This window comes from Jatropha curcas, chromosome 3 (assembly GCF_041381405.1).
Source record: "Jatropha curcas cultivar XTBG-Jc1 chromosome 3, XTBG_Jcur_1.0, whole genome shotgun sequence".
In the NCBI taxonomy this organism is placed as follows: domain Eukaryota; kingdom Viridiplantae; phylum Streptophyta; class Magnoliopsida; order Malpighiales; family Euphorbiaceae; genus Jatropha; species Jatropha curcas.
The window spans coordinates 26,750,853-26,774,689 of NC_143153.1; the positions used below are offsets into that span (position 1 = coordinate 26,750,853).

At 30.4% G+C, this 23,837-nt stretch overlaps 2 protein-coding genes and 1 long non-coding RNA gene across 3 annotated transcripts; all 3 read left to right on the forward strand.

Moving 5' to 3' along the window:
• The first annotated feature begins 1,633 nt into the window (after nucleotides 1–1,633).
• Nucleotides 1,634–3,624, forward strand: LOC105650845 (protein NEN4). Its single transcript, XM_037640985.2, has 4 exons — nucleotides 1,634–2,356; nucleotides 2,660–2,706; nucleotides 2,933–2,996; nucleotides 3,176–3,624. The coding sequence occupies exons 1-4, from the start codon at nucleotides 1,925–1,927 to the stop codon at nucleotides 3,308–3,310; spliced, it is 678 nt and encodes a 225-aa protein (XP_037496913.2). The 5' UTR covers nucleotides 1,634–1,924; the 3' UTR covers nucleotides 3,311–3,624.
• Nucleotides 3,625–5,785: 2,161 nt separating this feature from the next.
• LOC149497812 (uncharacterized) lies at nucleotides 5,786–15,786 on the forward strand. Its single transcript, XR_016319964.1, has 7 exons — nucleotides 5,786–6,230; nucleotides 6,447–6,573; nucleotides 7,264–7,345; nucleotides 8,156–13,459; nucleotides 13,676–13,802; nucleotides 14,493–14,574; nucleotides 15,385–15,786. It is a non-coding gene; the product is annotated as an uncharacterized LOC149497812 (long non-coding RNA).
• A 2,675-nt stretch (nucleotides 15,787–18,461) lies between these two features.
• On the forward strand, nucleotides 18,462–22,780 carry LOC149497813 (uncharacterized). The gene is made up of 5 exons (XM_089719293.1): nucleotides 18,462–19,235; nucleotides 20,073–20,174; nucleotides 21,127–21,159; nucleotides 21,534–21,584; nucleotides 21,687–22,780. The coding sequence occupies exons 1-5, from the start codon at nucleotides 18,467–18,469 to the stop codon at nucleotides 22,700–22,702; spliced, it is 1,971 nt and encodes a 656-aa protein (XP_089575419.1). The 5' UTR covers nucleotides 18,462–18,466; the 3' UTR covers nucleotides 22,703–22,780.
• The last annotated feature ends 1,057 nt before the right edge of the window (nucleotides 22,781–23,837 follow it).

Below are 23,837 nucleotides of genomic sequence, written 5' to 3' on the forward strand. Positions count from 1 at the left end.
GAATTTGTATGGTCAATCATCCATAAATGAACCATCATTTTGGTCACTTTCAAATCCAATGGAACATGACATCGGTAAACGTGGTGGGGTGTTAAGCACCAATCACTTGTTAAACCATTCATGCTATCCACAACCTAAGGCTGAATATTCTCCTTCCATTTCTTCTTCTAGAATATCTATCATACACGGTGTCCCTTTATAAATATAAATTGTGAAAAATTTTTTATAAGGTAGTTAAGAGATCGGTTAATTCTAAAAGACATTTCATTAATTTGACTAAATTATCATTTATCTCATATTCTTAATGTGTTTAATACGTATATAAGGGTTAAATTAAAAAAAAATAATTAATTACTCCTTAGTGTTCAACTTATTCTATTGGACCGAGAGAGTATTATAACCAGTTGACTTATCTAGATTCGGTATATAGGCTTATTCATGAATTAAACCAATAAAAAAATTTTTTTATTGAAATAAAGGTATTTATAACCATATATAAAGAAAAAAAAGATGAAGTAGCAAAAATTTTTAAAAAATTTTTTTTTCGTTGATGTAGTCTATAAGTAAGGCCATATACTCGGTTTAGGCAAATCTAATTCATGCTGTAAAAGCTATAAACAAGCCTCTAAGCATCAACTATGCTTAATGGTGTGGATACCAAAATTGTATTAAACCTCATTCCTCATTTTGATAATGATTGAACCTTGTCATAAGCCGAAGTCTAATTTTATGCTCTTTGTACGACCTTGTCCATTCTTAATATAAAATTAAAAATTAGTTTTAAAAAAAATATAAAATTAAAAATTCAATACATATATATAATATAAGTAAAGTTACCGCAGCGAGTAGGCCTATCTCCACCGAACAGAATAACACTCCGAACAAGGCCCCAATGCAAGCAAGAAAATCTAGCTTGTCGAGCTTCCAGATATTGTAGATTTCATTGAGGTCAACAAGTCCTGGTAGAGCAGAAAGAATAATTGAAGCAAGTATGGCAGTTGGGGTGAAGTACAATAGCCTTGTCAAAAATTCCAAGCATATTATCACTGTAATAGCCATCACAAAATTCCAAGAAAAAAAGTTCTTGTAATTTAACTAATTAAAGTAAAAAATGCACTTAAAAAGAAAATGAAAACTTGAGTAAATTGAATTTGTAAGTAATTAAACTATGAGAAATTCTTCAAACTAATTAGAAAAACACTATAATGGTCTGGGTCGCGTGGGTTAAATTGTTTTTTAAATTTATAAAACCAAACCTGAACTTAAGATTTGGTTGTCAGATTTAACAACCGGCACCCAACCAGAAGCACAAAAAGATTCATTACTTTCGGTTCGATTTCATTGGGTTTAACTTATTACATTATATCAATGTTTTGCCCACTGTCAATTTGCTCGTCTCAAAGATGCTCATTCAATGAAGAAAGGGGATTCCAAATCCTGTAATAAACAAAACAGCCTATAAAGTATAATATTTCAGAATTGCCATTTCCCTTGTGCATAGCAAAGGAAAGAAGATGATTTAGGACGAGAAATAATCCAAGTTATGCAAAGATATTAAGGAATTGAAGAATCAATTCCTTTTTCCCACAAATATGGCAACATGTTCAATATTGCCTGGTCTTACATTTGAAGAAAGCTGTGAACTTTTTTCAACAAGCAGTTTCAGAAAAAGCTATTCTTAACTTTCTGTACAACATAATATTCCTATCCAACTGGATTTGCAAATCCCCAAGGAGAAGCTAATCAAAAGCTATAATACAAACCCATGGAAACCCTAATTGAGCTCTTGACTTTAACTACAAGTCAATCAAACTCAAATGGAAAGAATTCTCTTCCTTCTTTATAATGATGACGGCCAGAATGATCAGAAAACAAAACCCAGAAACCAAAATTAGAAGAAAACCCATAAAAAAAAAAAAATCTAATGGACACCTCTGCAACAGAAATTGTATTTTTTGACTTAGAAACAACAGTACCCAATAGAATTGGACAAAAATTCTGGGTATTGGAATTTGGTGCAATTATAGTATGTCCAAGAAAACTTGTTGAATTAGAAAGTTTTAGTACCCTAATTAGGCCTAAAGATTTATCTGTTGTTGCATTGAAGTCTAGCAGAAGTGAGGGGATAACTAGAGAAGCTGTGGCTAATGCACCTATTTTTGAAGAAGTTGCAGATAAGATATTCAGTATTTTGAATGGGAGAATATGGGCAGGGCATAATATTCAAAGATTTGATTGTATACGAATTAAGGAAGCATTTGCAGATATTGGTATGGCTGCACCTGTTCCTGTTGGTATGATTGATTCTTTAGGTGTTCTGGGTGAGAAGTTTGGTAAAAGAGCTGGTAATTTAAAGGTATGCTTACAATTTTGTGATCTTTCGTATCTAATATTTCAGTTGTTAGCACTTCTTCTTCTTGTTTTTTTTTTTCTTCTTGTGGTTTTTGTTTTCCAATTTTTATTTGATGTTTATATAAAAAAAATAGTTGCTGCAACATGTAAAAAACGAAAAATTATATATATATAAAAGATTTCCAATCCACTTCTTGAGGTATTTAGAAAATAATAATAATAATAATAATAATAAACCAAAAACAGAAATTAAAATGATAAAGTCAGGATTTTCTCAATCTCCTGACTTATTTTTTCATTTTTGCAGATGGCAACTTTGGCTACATACTTTGAGCTTGGGCAGCAAAAGCATAGGTATTTGCAGAATCAAATATGTAGTTTTCATTTTGATACATACAAAATTTTTAAAGGAAAAAGATTTATAACGATTTGAGTGAACCTTACATTCTCTGTTACGAGATAGATACTTGATTATTCACGTGTAATTGTAACACAATAACTTAACTATTTGAATAATGTATATGATTTCTGTTTTCTATTATAAGAAACTGATGATGACAATCACATGTATAAAAAACAGGAGTCTTGATGATGTTCGCATGAATTTAGAGGTCCTAAAGCACTGTGCTACTGTTTTATTTTTGGTAATCTCTGGAACTTCTCATCTTTAATTGTTCTACATTGTTGGTACATTTCAAAATTCTTAATCTCTTGCCCTAAAAAGCAAGATGTAGGAACATTCTACCATCATAATATTAGCCTAATTACTCACATTTAATGTTTAATAAATAATTAAATCTATTACTAAATGTATTGAAATAAGGAATCAAGCCTTCCAACACTAGTGAATAAAAAATGGCAAAGCTCTTCCACAATTAGGACTCGTAGCAGAAGCAATGGGAAATTGCAGTGTAGAGAAGAAAGCAGCCGCAAGTCTCCTCCTTCCACTATTGGCTAACAAAGAACAGTTCCTTATACAAGAGGAAGTCTAGGAAAGGTGACAGAAGGGGTAAAGAATTTGTTTTGCAAGGCTCAAGAGACAAAATCCGTTAACAAGTTAATTAAGCACTCTCATTCTTTGCTTAGATGAGCAATAATTTAGAACTAGTTTTTTAATTTGTAATTGGCAAGAAAGAAATCTTGCTAAGGTGGGTCCTAACTCCTGATTATAAGACATTTGAATCATCCAAATTTTTCTGAAGTAGCTTGGAAATGTATGAAGAGGCTTATTTCATAGGACCAACGACAATTGTATTTATTTATTTTTCAACTAATTGCATGATTAATTCTTTTTATTTTTTTAAGATTTCTTTTCTTAACTAGTAGTGAGAGACTGGTATTTTTTTTTTTTTTGGTTAAAAAATAGAAAGAAATAATATATTTTTCTCCTACTATTAAATAAGATTTGTTACTAAATTCTTACATTAATTCAAAGGATGCACCACGAGTTTAACAAAGAATTTCGCTTAGTTTCAAATACTATAAAGTAATTCACTCTTATTCTTTTTTTAGAATTGGAAAATTTAATTAAATAAATAAATAATTAGCAGAAAAAACTTCTAAACTAGATTAGTTCCATTTCAAAAATTTTTTTTAGAAGAAATTCCATTTCAAATTAGATTAAACATAAACATACAAAAACAAAATATTGACTCGGGATATAAATTTAGGACCACCTGCATAAAAATCTCAAGCATTAATGAGTGATCTGCACGTTTAACCGCACAAAGACCGGGTAGCTATAGAAATATTAATGTCATAATGACTGATGGCACCACTGACTGGAACGGGACGATAAATTAAGAACATGCAATTAAATTTCCTTGTCCATATTATTGATTCTTAGGCCAAATGCATAAATTTATACCCATTTAATTTTCAATTTTATATGTTCAACACTTAAATTTATAAAATTATATCTATTAAATATTTTAATTTTTTATTCAATGTTACAATTTGTATATTAAGTCGGTTAAATAGTGAATAATTAAAAAAATGAAAATTAATTACTTCAAAAATTATTATAACAACATATATTAAATTAATATTTTGTGTATAAAATAAAAATCACTAAAAAATTAATGTTAATTGCTAGTATGGGAAGACATATAATATTACCAGAAAATCTTGTACTCTATGTAAAAAAATCTCATGGCACTTTTTAATTTTTTTTTTTTTTTATAAAATTGAACCTATTAAATAATTTAATTTGTAAAATTTTTCTATTAAATATTTCATCTTGCAAAATTGGATTAAAACTTATTGAATAATTAAAAATTGGTGAAATTATTATTTAAAATTAAGTTCTAATATTTACATTCAAATAAACATTTTACATTGAAAAAAAAAAAAAAAAAGCTATTATTGGCGGTGTGGAAAAATATGTAATGTAATCTAAATTCATAATTTTAAGGGTATATATAATAGATTTCTTGTAAATATTAAGAGTGTTATAAGGATAAAGCATTAAAATTAAAGGACAAATTTATACATTAAGCCAAGTAGATAGCTCGAAGTGGTTATATATATATAAAAAGTATTTTTCCCTGGAAAGTCAACATGTGGCATATCCACTTGGCATTTTAATTTGACATGTATTATATTCCTCCAATTAGGCTTCCACTTAATATGATTTGATTTGATTATTTAATGTATTAATGTATTGGCTTGGTTTGGATTTATTTTGAATTAGTGCTTTTGGTTTGGTTTGATTTGATTATTCAATCTATTAATATATTGGTTTAGTTTGGATTTATTTTGAGTTAGTATTGTTGATTTGATTATTTAATGTATTAATATATTGGTTTGGTTTGGATTTATTTTGAATTAATATTTTTGGTTTGATTTGATTTGATTATTTAATGTATTAATGACTTTAAGTAATTATTATTAATTATTAGTTTTAAAAAAAATGATAAAGTTTAATAACAATGAATTATTCAATCAATTATTAATGTATTGCTATGTAACAAATGTTTACTCTCAAATTTATGAAGTAACAAACGTTTCCTCTAACAATCGTTAATGTATTTTTAACGTTTCCTATTTAAACGTTTCCATTTTTTTTAAATGGTGTAGTAATGCATTTTTTTTTAATTTTAAATTATTTACTCTCAAAAAACACTTTAACTTTTTTAAAAATACTATATATAAGTTGTATGTAATACCCCGAATTCTTATTTTCGAAACTTTTGAATTTTTATTAAATCAAAAATCAGAAATTTTAATCATGTGGACTGCAAGTATAAAATAGCCTCAATTCAAGCCCAAGTTTACGAAGTTGGGCTCAAGCCCAAAACACATTATCGAAATTTATCAAAAAAAAAAAAAAAAAATGTATATATATATATATATATATATATATATATATATATATGATTATTAATACTAACATTAAGTAAATTGAAGGAATGTTATAGAACCTAACTAAAATAATCAAAATAAATTAAACCGGACCTAAAAATCAATTTAATTTGTCGAGAACCACACGAAGGATCCGAAAATCGATTGGAAAACTCGAAAAACCAAACGAAATGAGACCAAATCACTGAATCAGACCGAACCGGTTCGAATCGAACCGGATCGGCCCACTTTTCTTTTCTTTTTCTTTCTTTTTCTTTTCTTTTCTTTTCTTCCTTCTCCTTCTCCAGTAGCGTGGCCTCCTCCTCCTCCTCCTCCTCCTTCCTCTCCTTCGATCTCCTTCCTCCGGCCACCAAATTCAGCAAATGAATACTCTAAAAATATCTACTCAACGTGAGGAAGAAGATTATAGCTTAGATTTGAACTGAAATTGTGTCTATTTTGAAGGGGAAGAGCTTGAAGTTTTGGACACCTTTTTCCGACGATTCACGCCGTTTCAGGCAAGCCTTGGACACAAGGTGAGTACCAAATGACTCCTCTCTTCTTCCTCTTTCATTTGATGGCCTCCTCGTCGACTGTAATAGCCGGAATCGGAAAACCCAAAATGGGTATCACCGAACCTTTCCGCCCAATTTCCGGCCAACTGGTTCACACCCACCTTGATTTGAACACATATTAGTGATCCTCTCATCGAAACGAATAAAATGATGTATTGTTTGTCAATTTTGGTGAAGGTTAAATTTTCCGGCCACCGTGCACGGTGGCGGCGGCGGCGGTCCGGCGACCGGCCGGCGAGACTTCAAGGGACAGAATGCTCTCCTCTTCGTGCGGAACACGGAAATGAAATTTGATTTTAAATCGGTACACTCTAAAGCTTAATCCGCAATTTTTGAATAAATTCTGAATTAATTAATTAATGAACTTAATTAAGTATTTAAGTAAATTAAATTAAATATTATTAAATAGATTTTATGAATATTAATTATAACTATAAGGTTGGTACAAAAAAAAAATATATTCCTAGCTAATAATAAATTTTAGGAATTTTATTAACAAATAAATAGTTATATAACAATTAATTATAATGGATTATGTGAATTAAGTGACCGAATAAATGATGGATATGGCGGACGGGATTAGTGGATATGAATTTGCCCGATGGATGGGCTGTGTGTGTGGATTTGTGAAAATTTGAAAAAAATTTGGATAGTCCAGTTTATAGAGGAAATGCTGTCGAATTTTTAATAAAACACTTAATGAAGAATTAAATTAGTTATTCTTAAGAAGTAGTGACGACGAAAATTTGAGGTATTAAGAAATATTATACAATATTAGAATTATCATTATATAATATTTCTCACCGAATAATTAGAGATTTTATCTGAAGGTTATAAATTAGAATAGTTATTTATATAAATGAGAGAACCTAGATATATATATGCATATATAACAAGTGAATTAAATGACCGGTAGCCAAAATAAATAAACGAATGTGAAATATAAGTTTTTGAATTAAAATTCTTATTTAGAATTTTCTTGTTTATTTTAAAGGCTTATAAAATACAAAATGCGAGGACAAAAGCTGGAAGCATGTGGCTAAAAAGGCAGTCCTTTTAAAGGACAATAAAGAACTGTGAGTAGTGTTAGATAACTAGCATAATCCGCCTGCATTCATGCATTCACGGCTAAATGTTATCATGCATTATTTTGTTGAATTGCCATATTATGATGCACTATTCTTTGATATTAAAAATTGTTTGATTACTTGTGCTATGAATATACTGTGCCTTGTTTGTGTGGAATTGGGATGACGTGGACCACCATGGGTTTGTGAGGACGGTCTGTGATATGGATCCTGAATATGATATGATATGGAATTTGACCGTCGGCCGGGAAAATGGGAGATCGGCGCCCCCGTGTGCACCTGATGATATGGATTATATGGAAAACCACAGGATGGCTTCTTGTTGTTGCGCACCTGATAATCTAGATTTGATTGTAGCCCGCAGGGTGGCCTCCTGTTGTGAGCACTTGATGATCTAGATTGGATGGAGACCACCGGGTTGCCTCCTGTTGGTATGGAAAAGAAAAGAGAGAATGGAAAAACAATGAGAGGACTGGTCAGTGAGGATTAGACCAGTTGGCCGTATGGGGGATCGGCTCCCTGGTGCACATGTATGAGAGGGCGAGCCATGTGTGAGGACGGCTCGCTGGGGATTCAGGTGGTGCCATTGACTAATTTCCACGTGATGTGATTATATGAAGGTGATAATACTTGTGATTGCTGTTGTATTGCCATTTGTGTGACAAAGTGCATGATCATATAATTAAACGGTAACCGGATAAAAATATTTTAGCATCTGTGTGATTGTGTGGGGTGAGAGGGTTATCTAACCCTACTCATTGAGTTTGGCGCTCATCCCTGCCTACTATTTTTTTTCAGGTAATAGAAAGAAAGGAAAGCCCTATGGAGTTGAGACACTTATTGTAGAAGATTGTTAATGATAGAAATAACGATGTGAATGTAAAGGTAGAGTTCCGCAATTGTATTCCAGTTGGGTTGTAAACAAATAGTAAAAGTCCATATTAAGTATATGAACTGCATTATGGATGCATATGTATAAAATGTTAATGGGCCTGAATCCATAATTATGAATAGAAAGTGAGATTTAAATAAGTTAGGCTTACTACGGGCTTCGGGGGCCTTAAGCCCACCCAGGTCCTAGTGCCGGTCCGGTCCATGGAAATGGGTCGTGACAAAGTTGGTATCAGAGCATAAGTCGGGCCTTAGGAATCAATTGCGGAACATAGGAAATTAAATAGAGAGCTCCTATGTTGGGATCGGCCGTAACCAACAAAGGAGGTGTAGTCTGGATTGAATTCCATTTTAGTGCCGGTGGACGCATCGTGCACGAGGATGGAAGGAAATCTATATGAAACTTAGGATGAGAATTAAATGTATATAAGTAATAGTAAATCATAAAAAGGTCCGGGTAACTGACGTTTATAAAATAAACATTTCGAGTTTTGCTAAATCCCCTCCATCTATTTTGAAGCAGAAGATCAGTTGGAAATTGGTGTAATGGCCTGATCACCCATTACACCATGATTCGACAAGAGACACTGCTTCAAAAAAGAAAAAAAAAAAAAATTGAAATTATTTAGAAAAGAATTCGGAGTTTTAAAGACAATAAGAAAGTAAATTTATTTGAACTATGATTTGAGAAACATGTTTTATTATTTGCTTATTGGAAATTGTTTTGAAGTTGCAATTAATTGCTTGGTTTTATTGTTTTGTCGGCATGTCAAAAAAAAAAAAAAAATTTATCTGATTTTAGAATTTAAATTATTTACAATGATTGCATGTTTGATTTATTTTATCATATTGTCTATCCCGAGGACTAAATTAGGCCTATAGAAATTAATATTGATAAATTAATAATAAATGGTATAGAATATGAATTTGAATTAAAATTTCAATTAAGATATAGATTAAATTCTAGAAATGTTACTGTTAGGGGATAAAAAGTGAAAATTGTAATGTACATTAAATTAAGGGTTAGCAAAAGAAGGATTTAGGACAAATAGTCATACTAGACAAGAAATCCTCAATTAACCAAGCGAAACTTAAGGATGTAAAGAGAAAATTTGTAACTTACTTAAGCATAACATTAAGGAGGATAGAGACTTATTGGAAAAATTAAATAGAGTTAGACGTGGAAATAATAATTTGTGTCTTAAAAAGTATTGATTGAGGTGAATCTCGATATATAGAATTTAAATAGAGCAATGAAATTAAAATAAAAGACAAAGGTAAACTAATTATGTTATTAAATATGAAGAAAATAATTTTTAACTGGATAGGTCATATTGAGGTGAGGCAGAATATAATAAGGAAATGGGTAAAACTTCCTTTGCACAACTAGTATGAAGGGTAAGATTTTGGGTGTTTTAATATAGAATTAAAAGTAAAATTGGTTGGTAAATAATTGGGCAAAAGTTTGAATCGAAAATTTGATTAATATGGAAAAGATTGACTAATAGTTAATAGAAGTAATTACAAGCCATGAAATAATTATGAATCTTTTATAATAAAATGAGCAATTAGATTGAATCGATAATAGACTTATGGAACTAATGTGTAACTAAGGGATAGTTGGTATAATCTAAAATTTTATAAGGTGAAAGTGTAGTAAGTGTATTAGATATTATATAATTAAGATCCTAGCACATGTAGGATGCTTAAAGGGCTAGACTAAGTTCATAAATCTATTATAATAAAATGAATGTAGAAGATGATGAATAATGGGGAATGAATGGGGAAAGGAACGTGGATGCTGTAGGAAGCTTAATAAATTAAGGAAATTGGATGTATCTAGGTAGAGAGTTATGTAGAAAGGACTAATACCATTTATTAATCTAAGGTAATGATAAGAAACGTGTATAAAACCTGCTTTAAAGAATTAAGTACAAATTTAGATCGAGGTGCTAAAATAAAATAAAATAAAAGTTAATAAATTTGGAACAGAATAAAGGTCAAAGATAACTCATAATGATGAAGTAGAGATAAAAAAAAAAAAATTTAGAATAAGAAATTCAAGAAATAATGACCTTACGACGGAATTAAATTTTGTGTAGAATAACGGTTACACGCCATAGATTCATGTACCCAGCATTAAACTCTTTCAGGGATAGGACTTAAATGAGGTTGGGTACACTAAGGAGACATGAATGATAAAAGAAAGATTAAAATGAATCAAACAGCTAAAGAACTTGGATAGAACTAGGGGGATGTTAAATAATAGAAAAGCCAATGATGATCAATTAATTTATCTACTGTGAAATACTAGAATAAATAATTAGAAACAAATTGGGAAAGAAGTAAAATTCAGATGTAAGAAATATACATATATATATATATAAAAAAAAAAAAAAATGATGATAAAATAAGTAACGAAATAAATAAAGATAAAATAATAATATAAATATAAATATAAATCACTACTGAAAATAACTTTTGGGAAAATTTAAGGTGTGGACCAGTCTACTTGAGAGACTAGTAATAGCGAAAGGAGTAGTAATGATGGAGATTAGAATATTCTTGGTTTAAGAGGATCATTTAGGGATGAAATATGTAACAGTAGACTGGAACTAGATGATTTAAGGATTGTCCTCGTGGAGATAGACAATTCATTTTTGTTAAATACCAAAAGGTTTTAGAAAATACAATGAGTGTTGATTTTCAAACTTTATAAAAATATTTTTTTATACCACGATTGAGACTGGTTTAAAATAAAAGTAAATGCAAATTTCTATTAAAAGAATTTCAAGGTTTTGTGTGAGTGACATGCCGATGTTTTTAAAAGTTGGAAAGGAAAATTATTTTGAAAGTTTTTAAATAGTCAGTTACCCATAGGATGGTCAACCTAGGCTGTAGTTGTCAACTCATTAGTCGAATTTTGAATAAACAATTAATCTAATAATTTATAACGGTGAAACAATGTATAGTGGAAATATGAATAAATGAGGACTCTTAAGTTACTCAAAAATCTTTAGTAGACACATTTGATGAAATGCCTGATATGAGATAATTAGTGTTGTAGACTATTATTATAAATGAACTCATTAAAATGGAAATTTTCTCAAGAATAAGAAATACAAATCAAGAAAACTTAGAAATAGATACATTTAGAATTGAAAATTTTAGTACTATACCTTTTTAACTGTAGTAAATTGTGACAAATCAGAACTAAAGAGATTTGATGTGAAAATTTAAATTTTCTCGTAATTTATGAGATCATAAGAAAAGTATTTAACTCTAGAGGATATTTTGGAGTTCAATGGAAATATGTGGCAATTAATTTCTTCAGGCTTTTCAATAAGTATAACAATTAATAAATTTAAATCCTTACAGAAAAGAGAATAAAAGAAGCTAGTGAAGTGAATCGTAAGGTAATGGATAAAAATTTTGACATGTCAGCGAAAGGAGGAAGGACCAGAACTCAGTCGAGGTCTAGATAATAATACCAGGTGGCAGTGTGCTAACCTGAGAAACTAGAAATGATAAGGTTACATGGATAAATTTAAGGAAATCATAAATACCTTGCTAGACATAAATAAGTAAGGATGAGATAAATAAATTGATACTATATTTTAAAACTTGGATGGAAAAATTTAACGATTAGCTTAAGTATTATAAGGGCTAATTAGGGCCTTGCTATCATTTCATAATTAAGGCATAAATTGAACTTTCATATGGAAACGAATAAATTATTTAGTTGACGCAGAGTTGGGTGAAAGAAATTGAGTTATTGATGTTTTCTTAATTGGTGTGATGTTGAAATTGTAAGAAAGCGTTAGATCGGGACTTAAGAAAATAATAAAGATTAGATTGAAACAATAGTAATCGGATAAGTCGTGAAAAAAAAAAAAAAAAAAAAAAAAAAAAAAATCTTAAAATTTTGGATTATAGTAATAGTTTTTCAACTTTGATTAAGCAAATATTTAGTCATAACATATGTAAATTAAATAAATCAAGTTTTATAATAAATAAATTAAATTTCAAATTTATTTTACATTATATATTTGGATTTCATAAAGGAATGCGTAATAAAATTTAATTTTCAAATGAAATTAAATAATCTTGGGGAACATAGATATATATATTAAGCATTTTATTGAAAAACTCGATTAATTATAAGATTTTTATTTAAAGAACGATTTTCTAAAGATTCCAATAGCCGAACGATGATAGTATTGAAGATTAATGTAATAAAACTCCTTATAAGCTACAGCTAGGTGGTACTATGTAGCTTGAACGAAATTTTATTCTAAATATGATAATTGGCTGTAGAAGTACAACCCGAATACCCCATTCACTGCCTTTCCTCGATCTGTATTTTCGCTTTTGAGCTGTCTCCTTGGTAGTGGAAGCAATTTCTTGTGACTTTAAAATTCCCCATGCATCCATTCTTATTCTTTCCCACTAGATTCAATTCGAGGACGAATTGTCTTAAGGGGGGGAGATTGTAATACCCCGAATTCTTATTTTCGAAACTTTTGAATTTTTATTAAATCAAAAATCAGAAATTTTAATCATGTGGACTGCAAGTATAAAATAGCCTCAATTCAAGCCCAAGTTTACGAAGTTGGGCTCAAGCCCAAAACACATTATCGAAATTTATCAAAAAAAAAAAAAAAAAAATGTATATATATATATATATATATATATATATATATATATATGATTATTAATACTAACATTAAGTAAATTGAAGGAATGTTATAGAACCTAACTAAAATAATCAAAATAAATTAAACCGGACCTAAAAATCAATTTAATTTGTCGAGAACCACACGAAGGATCCGAAAATCGATTGGAAAACTCGAAAAACCAAACGAAATGAGACCAAATCACTGAATCAGACCGAACCGGTTCGAATCGAACCGGATCGGCCCACTTTTCTTTTCTTTTTCTTTCTTTTTCTTTTCTTTTCTTTTCTTCCTTCTCCTTCTCCAGTAGCGTGGCCTCCTCCTCCTCCTCCTCCTCCTTCCTCTCCTTCGATCTCCTTCCTCCGGCCACCAAATTCAGCAAATGAATACTCTAAAAATATCTACTCAACGTGAGGAAGAAGATTATAGCTTAGATTTGAACTGAAATTGTGTCTATTTTGAAGGGGAAGAGCTTGAAGTTTTGGACACCTTTTTCCGACGATTCACGCCGTTTCAGGCAAGCCTTGGACACAAGGTGAGTACCAAATGACTCCTCTCTTCTTCCTCTTTCATTTGATGGCCTCCTCGTCGACTGTAATAGCCGGAATCGGAAAACCCAAAATGGGTATCACCGAACCTTTCCGCCCAATTTCCGGCCAACTGGTTCACACCCACCTTGATTTGAACACATATTAGTGATCCTCTCATCGAAACGAATAAAATGATGTATTGTTTGTCAATTTTGGTGAAGGTTAAATTTTCCGGCCACCGTGCACGGTGGCGGCGGCGGCGGTCCGGCGACCGGCCGGCGAGACTTCAAGGGACAGAATGCTCTCCTCTTCGTGCGGAACACGGAAATGAAATTTGATTTTAAATCGGTACACTCTAAAGCTTAATCCGCAATTTTTGAATAAATTCTGAATTAATTAATTAATGAACTTAATTAAGTATTTAAGTAAATTAAATTAAATATTATTAAATAGATTTTATGAATATTAATTATAACTATAAGGTTGGTACAAAAAAAAAATATATTCCTAGCTAATAATAAATTTTAGGAATTTTATTAACAAATAAATAGTTATATAACAATTAATTATAATGGATTATGTGAATTAAGTGACCGAATAAATGATGGATATGGCGGACGGGATTAGTGGATATGAATTTGCCCGATGGATGGGCTGTGTGTGTGGATTTGTGAAAATTTGAAAAAAATTTGGATAGTCCAGTTTATAGAGGAAATGCTGTCGAATTTTTAATAAAACACTTAATGAAGAATTAAATTAGTTATTCTTAAGAAGTAGTGACGACGAAAATTTGAGGTATTAAGAAATATTATACAATATTAGAATTATCATTATATAATATTTCTCACCGAATAATTAGAGATTTTATCTGAAGGTTATAAATTAGAATAGTTATTTATATAAATGAGAGAACCTAGATATATATATGCATATATAACAAGTGAATTAAATGACCGGTAGCCAAAATAAATAAACGAATGTGAAATATAAGTTTTTGAATTAAAATTCTTATTTAGAATTTTCTTGTTTATTTTAAAGGCTTATAAAATACAAAATGCGAGGACAAAAGCTGGAAGCATGTGGCTAAAAAGGCAGTCCTTTTAAAGGACAATAAAGAACTGTGAGTAGTGTTAGATAACTAGCATCATCCGCCTGCATTCATGCATTCACGGCTAAATGTTATCATGCATTATTTTGTTGAATTGCCATATTATGATGCACTATTCTTTGATATTAAAAATTGTTTGATTACTTGTGCTATGAATATACTGTGCCTTGTTTGTGTGGAATTGGGATGACGTGGACCACCATGGGTTTGTGAGGACGGTCTGTGATATGGATCCTGAATATGATATGATATGGAATTTGACCGTCGGCCGGGAAAATGGGAGATCGGCGCCCCCGTGTGCACCTGATGATATGGATTATATGGAAAACCACAGGATGGCTTCTTGTTGTTGCGCACCTGATAATCTAGATTTGATTGTAGCCCGCAGGGTGGCCTCCTGTTGTGAGCACTTGATGATCTAGATTGGATGGAGACCACCGGGTTGCCTCCTGTTGGTATGGAAAAGAAAAGAGAGAATGGAAAAACAATGAGAGGACTGGTCAGTGAGGATTAGACCAGTTGGCCGTATGGGGGATCGGCTCCCTGGTGCACATGTATGAGAGGGCGAGCCATGTGTGAGGACGGCTCGCTGGGGATTCAGGTGGTGCCATTGACTAATTTCCACGTGATGTGATTATATGAAGGTGATAATACTTGTGATTGCTGTTGTATTGCCATTTGTGTGACAAAGTGCATGATCATATAATTAAACGGTAACCGGATAAAAATATTTTAGCATCTGTGTGATTGTGTGGGGTGAGAGGGTTATCTAACCCTACTCATTGAGTTTGGCGCTCATCCCTGCCTACTATTTTTTTTCAGGTAATAGAAAGAAAGGAAAGCCCTATGGAGTTGAGACACTTATTGTAGAAGATTGTTAATGATAGAAATAACGATGTGAATGTAAAGGTAGAGTTCCGCAATTGTATTCCAGTTGGGTTGTAAACAAATAGTAAAAGTCCATATTAAGTATATGAACTGCATTATGGATGCATATGTATAAAATGTTAATGGGCCTGAATCCATAATTATGAATAGAAAGTGAGATTTAAATAAGTTAGGCTTACTACGGGCTTCGGGGGCCTTAAGCCCACCCAGGTCCTAGTGCCGGTCCGGTCCATGGAAATGGGTCGTGACATTGTATCACTGTATTCTTCTATATTCTTGACAAATATATATTGGTCTCTGCTTTTAAATATATTATTCTTTTTTTTAATTCAGAAATTTATATAATTCAACTATTTCCGATAATGAAGTTAGTAGTTCTTACTCAATTTTTTTTTGTCTCCTTTTTTTAAAGATTATTTAATATGTTTTTGTAGCCATAAATTATCAAATCAATATATATATAAAGCAGACATACTTTTTCTTGGTGTTGTCATGTAGGATTCTAAATTACTAACATGTGTATGACTTAACTGTTTGTTTTTATATTTATTTGAAAATAAATTAATTTATGATTGAATTAAACCGTCTTAAATGTAATTGATTAATATAAGAATTAATAGTGTGTTAAGTAACAATTTATATAACTTTTAATGATATAAATAAATCACAAAATTTATGAATTTTAATGATATGGGCAGTTATTATTTTATATTAAAAAAATTAAAAACTTATGTATTAAATTAAATTATGTTATATATTGATATGGCCTTTCAAAAAAATTATAGTGTTAATAACATGATAAGTTGAAGATTTATGCAACTTTTAATTATTTAAAATAAATTATTTATTCATGGATTTTAATAAATAACGAGTTAATTATTTTTTAATTAATTTAAAAATAAATCAAATTAATAAATTTTACCACCTTTCATTTTACTTTTTTTTTATTTATGTATATAAATTTCAATATTTTTAATCCATATTCCTGAACACATGCCTATCTACTATTTTTTACTTTAATAATAAAAAATCACGCTATATATATTTTTTACTATTGGTATATCTCTATAATATTTTTTTAATAGCATAATATAGAAATTTCATTCAAGAATCTATAAGTTATATTCCCCCGTCCCATTTTATTTGCATGATTTGATAAAACATGCATATTAAGAATTTAGTCAATAAAAGTTATTTTGCCATTTTTTATCCTTAACTAATTGAAGATATTGATATTCATAATCATAAAAGTTATCATGGAAAAAATAATTATTTACATGTCTAAATTTAGAAACCCTGCAAACATTTTGGAATATCCAGAAAAGGAATAACAAGCAAACAAATATTTTAGTATATTTTTTTATCAACAAATATAATAGTCAAACTATAACGTTTAATTTTTATGGATACTAACATTGAACGTAAATGTTATGTTAATCTTTATATTATCAATTACTCTCCTTTAATTTTTTTCTGCCTTAGAGAAAAAAAATTATTTCTTGAGTAAACTAATAGTTTCTATTAATTAGTTAAAAAAACATTTCAAAAAAATGAAAATAATAGTCTTTGTTTTTTTTTTAATAAATCAAAATATTGCAATTATATTTGTACTAATTTAATGTTTATGTTTTTATAAATTATTTTATGTATTTTTATTATCTATTTAATTATCTATTAACTTAAGTAGTCATATTTAGAAATAAAAATAAAAATATTACAAAACATAAAGAAATAATTTTAAAACTATATTTTTAGAATAAAAAATATTTATTATTTTAAAATAAGTAAAATGAAAAGATAAATGTGTTAGATAAAGTCAAATGCGTGCATGACCATGACATTAAATAGAGAATTGGAATACTAAACCCAACCAGAAAAATAGAAGAAGAATAAAATGCCGATCGAGAAATAGAGTAACAAATAAGCAAAAGTAGTAATCATTAATAACGTGAAATTGAGAAAATCAAAGTGAAGTCAACTCCAGCTTTGGAAGACCCCACGCGTCATGTGGTGTAGCCTTAGAGATCATTCTGATTAAATATTCACCACGTACTACTGATATTATCACTTCCGTAGAAATAGGAACCTGGAGGAAATGTCTTTGTTATTGCTTCACATCGGTGTCTATCCAAACCATAAAAGCGGTCCAAGATTTGTGTGTTCAAGTTCAATTGGTAAAGGTTGATGGCTTTCATTTTCTCCCTCTCTAACTTTTCTATCCAGAAATGTTGACGGGTAGTCACTCCTTGTCCACAACGTGTTCTGTGGGAGCAAAAGTATTTTGCTCTGTATTGAAAATTTCTCATAAATGCATATTCTCTTTTTCCTTCATTTTAAATATTTAGAATTCTATTTTTCAGGATAGAGATGAGATATGAATCCTTCTTTTTTTAACTAGAAATTTCAAGTTTGAATTTTAAATATAATTTCTTAATTTAAATAATCTGGAAAGAGGTTTTAATGAATTAGTAAATTTTAGATACTAAATGAATTTTGTTATCAATGATTAACTTAACTATCTATCTATAATCGTTAATTGAAAATTATGAAAAAGAATAAATTCTTTAATAGAAGTTTTTAATTTTACTCATATTCTAAACTCTCAAGGAGGAAGATTTTGGAACAATGCAACACCAAATGCATGAATAGAGAAATGGAAATGTTATATAGGCAACCAGAAATAGAATTTTATATAAGGAAAATAGATGGTAGAGGCCAAAATAATATAGTGAAATTGGGAAACTAAAGTCATGCTTTGAAATGTCAAATTTTTATACCAAACTATTACTTAAATAAATTTTGAAAATTCTCTCTTTTCTCCTTCTCTGTCAAAGTGGGAAAGAGGAAAATAGATTAATAATAAATAAAATTACTTAAAAAACTTGGAAATTTCCTTGTTATTACCTGACAACCATTTTCTATTCATGCATATTCATTGCAAATCATAAAGCTATATTGAAACCTCAAAAAAGGTATTTTTCTCTTCAGTCTTCACTACAGATATATTTCTCACAAAATGCACAGTCTCTTCTTCACTAGACATGCATATGCAACCCTTCTTTTTCTATCCTTAGCTTGCCATACTTATAATGCTACCAAAAACAACTATTGCCAGTCTTCTTGCGGCATCCACAACATTAGCTATCCTTTTAGACTGAAAACCGACCCTAAAAAATGTGGCGACAGAAATTATGAACTTGCTTGCGAAAACAACCTCGCTGTATTATATGTAGATTGGGGGGTATATAATGTCCAGGCAATCAATTACAACAATGCTACAATTCGATTAGTGGATGCCAATGTTCAAAAGGATAATTGCTCCTCCATTCCTCTTCATTCTATTGGCCTTTATCAGATTCCTTGGTATTCTGACCTACCATATGAAAATGTATTTTTAAGATCAAAATTTTCATACATCGACGATTCTTATCAGAGTTTAGCATTCGTGAGATGTGAAATCCAAGTGAATTCTCAACTTTACGTGAATCGTTCTACTTGTAGTAATAATTCTTCTGGTAATTTGTTGGAAGGTGGTTCAGGTTTTTCGTATGCCATTTTAACTCCTATTACTGTTTCGGATTTGGTGGATTCTTGCCTGGTAGAGTCCGTCACTTTGACATCTTTGTTTCTGCCAAAAGATGTTCACAATATTTCATATTTAAACATTCATAAGAGTTTAGTGTACGGATTTGAGGTTTCTTGGTTCCGAGCTTGCTGTAGAAACCATTGCCTCTCTTATTATGGTTGGCCATCCGAAGAGGAATGTTATAATCCATTTGATAAAAGTAAGTACTCTACTTTTCTATCCTTTTTAATATATATATATTTTTTTATTTGATATGATACTTATTATTTATTTGCTTGTTCTTCATCGTTTAGTTGCAAATATGCAGGTATAGTAAATGGAAATCTATATATTTTTTTATAATGCATGGATACATACAAGCACATGATATATCATTATTTTTTTTTATGAAACATCAAAACTTTAATAACATGATTGTCCTTTATTTTTCATTAGTTTGCTCAATATTTAGATTCATAGATATAGTCTAAATAAGTCAATTTCGTTGGTTATTAAATTATTATTAATTACCGCATAAATATTTAACACACATATAGATAATTACAGCAGAATCTTTAAAAATATTTTTATAGATTTCTTTTAGGAATCAAATCCCTGCAAGTATTACGTTTAAATGTCAATATACATTTTTAATTCATTAAACTGTCTATCTGTTTTAAATTTTACGTAATTTTTTTGTTTTAAAAAATTCTGTATAAAATTAGAGTTCAAATAAAGAAATATTCCTATTATTACCATTATTTTATTTTTCTTGTATGATATGTGCTGTTATTGAGTACATTCCTGGACATTATTTTAATAAAATGAAAAATAGAAAATAAAATATCTTATCGATTCTCTTTTGTGGTTTAGTACAAAATCTTATAATATTTCATTTCTTTTTAAGAATCTTTTTTATGTTATTAAAAAGTCGTATTTTTTTCCTCTTATTATATCAGAATCGTAAAGCTAAATTAGTCTAGTATTTTGTTGCTTTATCTGGAAAAAAAAACTTTTATTATTCATTAACATTAATTTTTTTTTTTTTTTGTTGCAGCTATTCTATACATTGTTGCCATAAAGCTATACAGATTCCGCCGGAAGCTGTTGGATGGCCTTCATTGTAAGTATTTATCTACATTTTTCAGATGCCAAATTAGTATAGTCTATAATCAATGGCAAGAAAACTAAAAGCGAATATAACAATTTCAAAAAAGAAAAAAAAAAAAAAGGAAATTCAACCTGTGACAACCAAAAAAGATGTTGAGAACTTCTATTCGCCTGTTTAACACTTTTTTTTTTTTTTTTTTTTTTTTTCTATGGTTCCTTTTGCAGTTGGATCGAATGCAAAAGATGCAATATCATGTAAGAATTTTTATATTATATTCACCCAAGCGACAGGAAATGTATTCGCCTTAGTAAAAAGACACGTGGCTTCTGAAAATAATAGGAATTTATTTATTTATTTTTAGAAAAAAATGAATTCTTATATCTAATTAAAAATTCAAATTCAATATCAAAATGAAAGGATTATGTGTTATAAAATCTTTGACAGACAATAAAACATATTCAACCAACCTTTTAGAAAAATATTTTGCCCGAATATATAAATTCATTCTAAATTTTGTAATTTAATTTTGTGCCATTCTAAACTTTATACATGATTTATCGTATACTTAAATTTATAAATTTTGATAACGTTGAACTTTTCCAAACTAATAATAATAATTCGTATATTTTTAAGTTTTTATATTTATAAAATATTAATTTAACGCGTAGGTAGCAATTTTTTGGAACAATATTTTTATATTTTTTAACTATTTAATAGGTATTTAATTGATTTAATTTTACAAATTGAATTATTTAATAGTTAAAAAATTAAAATGTTTAATAGATCAAAGTAAAATTAATAATGCCGGAAGCTTAAAATAATAAAATTTAAAGATGAATTTATGCGGTGAGTCAAAATATTTGACATCCGTATTAAATAGAAGCAATATGACGTGTCATGTTATTAAAGCGAATGCATTTCCACAGTCCCGTGAGCGTTCTTACAACTATTATCCTCTACGATTTTGCACATTGATTTATTTTTGTCATTTTATCTTCAGGGGGACTACTGCCATACTTTATTCGATTGCCAGGTAACTAACAATTATAGAAATTCTCAATATGATTATTTTCAGCGTTTAAGCCGCTCCAGCTTGCTGGCGTGTTAGATAGTTATTTAAAAAATTTTTCATAAAACGCTAAAAGTTAAATATTATATTGATTAATTTTTTATAAAATTTTGTTTTTATTTTTTAAAAACTAGTTTAAAAGTTATATTACCGAATACTATAAAAAATAACGTTTAGCGTTAGTTAAAATGTTAAAAGCTACTTAAAAAGCTGTTCCGCATAGAATCGGACGTTTTTAATGTTTATTACTTTTCAACTTAATGTCTGGCTACGAAGGCCATAATATTACTAATATAGACTTGAAACTAATTAATATCTATGATCTTTACTTCTTTCAGATTGGTTGCGTTATCTGCTTATTATCTTTAATGACCTGTTCATTTTCCTTGGTAAGTAAAATATTTCCAGAAGTCTGCTTTGCTTAATTATGAACATTGAGACATATTTCTTTCTCCCACTAAACCACATGGAGTATTTTTTTTTCTATACAGTGGTATACCGCGTAGCAATATTCATTTTTGGGACTCCATGTGTGATCGCATTTTTTATCTATAAATGGCGAAGAAGACATTTATCTATGTTCGCTAATATTGAAGAATTCCTTCAAACTCACAATAATCTAATGCCCGTTAGATACTCTTACTCAGATATTAAGAGTATGACTAATGGTTTTAAGGACAAGTTAGGACAAGGAGGATTCGGAAGTGTGTACAAAGGAAAACTTCGCAGTGGCGATTTTGCTGCCATAAAAATGCTTGACAAGTCCAAATCTAACGGGAAGGACTTTGTTAGCGAAGTCAGTACTATTGGGAAAATTCACCATGTTAATATAGTTCGACTCATTGGTTATTGTGTTGAGGGATCAAAGCAAGCTCTTGTTTACGAATTCATGGTTAATGGTTCTCTTGATAAATATATATTTTCTGAAGAAAGGAATAATTTACTGAGCAACGAGAAAATGTACGAGATTTGTCTCGGTGTGGCTCGAGGCATTGATTATCTCCATCGAGGTTGTGATATGCAAATCTTGCATTTTGATATTAAGCCGCACAATATCCTTCTTGATGAAAAATTCAATCCGAAAATCTCAGATTTTGGACTTGCAAAATTATACCCAACGTATAGTAACACGGTGACGCTTACAGCAGCAAGAGGCACAATAGGTTATATGGCTCCTGAATTCTGCTACGCAAATATAGGAGGTATTTCCTTTAAAGCTGATGTGTACAGTTTTGGAATGTTGTTAATGGAGATGGCGGGAAGAAGGAAGAATGTTAATGCATTTGCAGAGAATTTGAGTCAGATTTACTTTCCTTCATGGGCTTATGAACATTTTTGTAAAGGAAAGAGCATTGAGTCAGAAGATATTAGTGAGGAGGAAAGAAACATAACCAAGAAAATGGTTATAGTTGCATTATGGTGTATACAGTTCAAGCCTAGTGATCGTCCTTGTAAAGGACATGTATCGGATGTGTATCTTGTAACAGATTGTAACAACTCCCTTTAGAATAGGTTAGTTATAACTTCTTTTGTGTATATATGTAACCTATTTTGCTGCGAATAAAATGACAAGAAGGAGTCTATCATTCTGCTCCTAATTCAAATATGTATACTTTCTACCGGTTTCTTTAATTCTCTTCATGGTATCAGAGCATAAACAAAGCTCACTACGATGATGTCTCCCGACGATTTAGCGAAGATTCTCGCTGCGATTAACACCAAAATTAATGCGGACGATCCGTATCATGTTAACCATTCCGAAGCTCCTGGGTTCAGCCTTGTTAACACCCCTCTGACGGGACAAAATTATCTTTCCTGGAGTCGATCCGTTCAAATCGCTCTCCGAGCAAAGAAGAAACTCGGATTTATCAACGGCAAAATCAAACCGCCATCACCGGAATCTGATGATTATGATAGATGGTTGACAGCAGACAGCATGGTAGTCTCCTGGTTGTTGAACGCTATATCCAAAGACATCTCTAATGCGTTTGTGTTCTGTAAGAATGCAAAGGCTCTTTGGGACGAATTAAAACAGCGTTATGGAGAGAGTAATGGGCCGATGATTTACCAAATTGAACGAGAAATCGCTGGTTACAAACAAGGTAATAGTTCTGTTACAGATTATTACACCAATCTGAAACGCAGGTGGGATGAATTGAGTTGCTTAGCTCCGTTACCTGTTTGTTGTGATTCTGGTACTGCGATTGCCGATTATGATAACAATCGGCGGTTGATGCAATTTTTGATGGGGTTAGGTGACGAATATGACAACGTGAAAAATCAAATTCTGCTCCAAGACCCATTACCTTCCCTTAATAAAGCATTCTCTATGATCATAAGCGTTGAAAAACAACGGGAGGTACAAACTGACAGTACTGCTTCCTCTGAAACTGCTGCTGTTATGCTTGCTCAAAGGAATCCTACAGGAACTCGCGGCAGTGCAGGTGCTGGGTATACCAGAAATCTTTCTTCTGCAAGAAAAGAGGAACGTAAAAAACAGTATTGCTCTAAGTGCAAAACTACTGGGCATACCATTAATGACTGTTTTCTTATTCATGGATACCCAGATTGGTTCATCGAGTTGCAGCGGAAGAAGGGAGTGGATGTTCGCAAGTATTACAGTGCAAATAATGTTGTTCGAG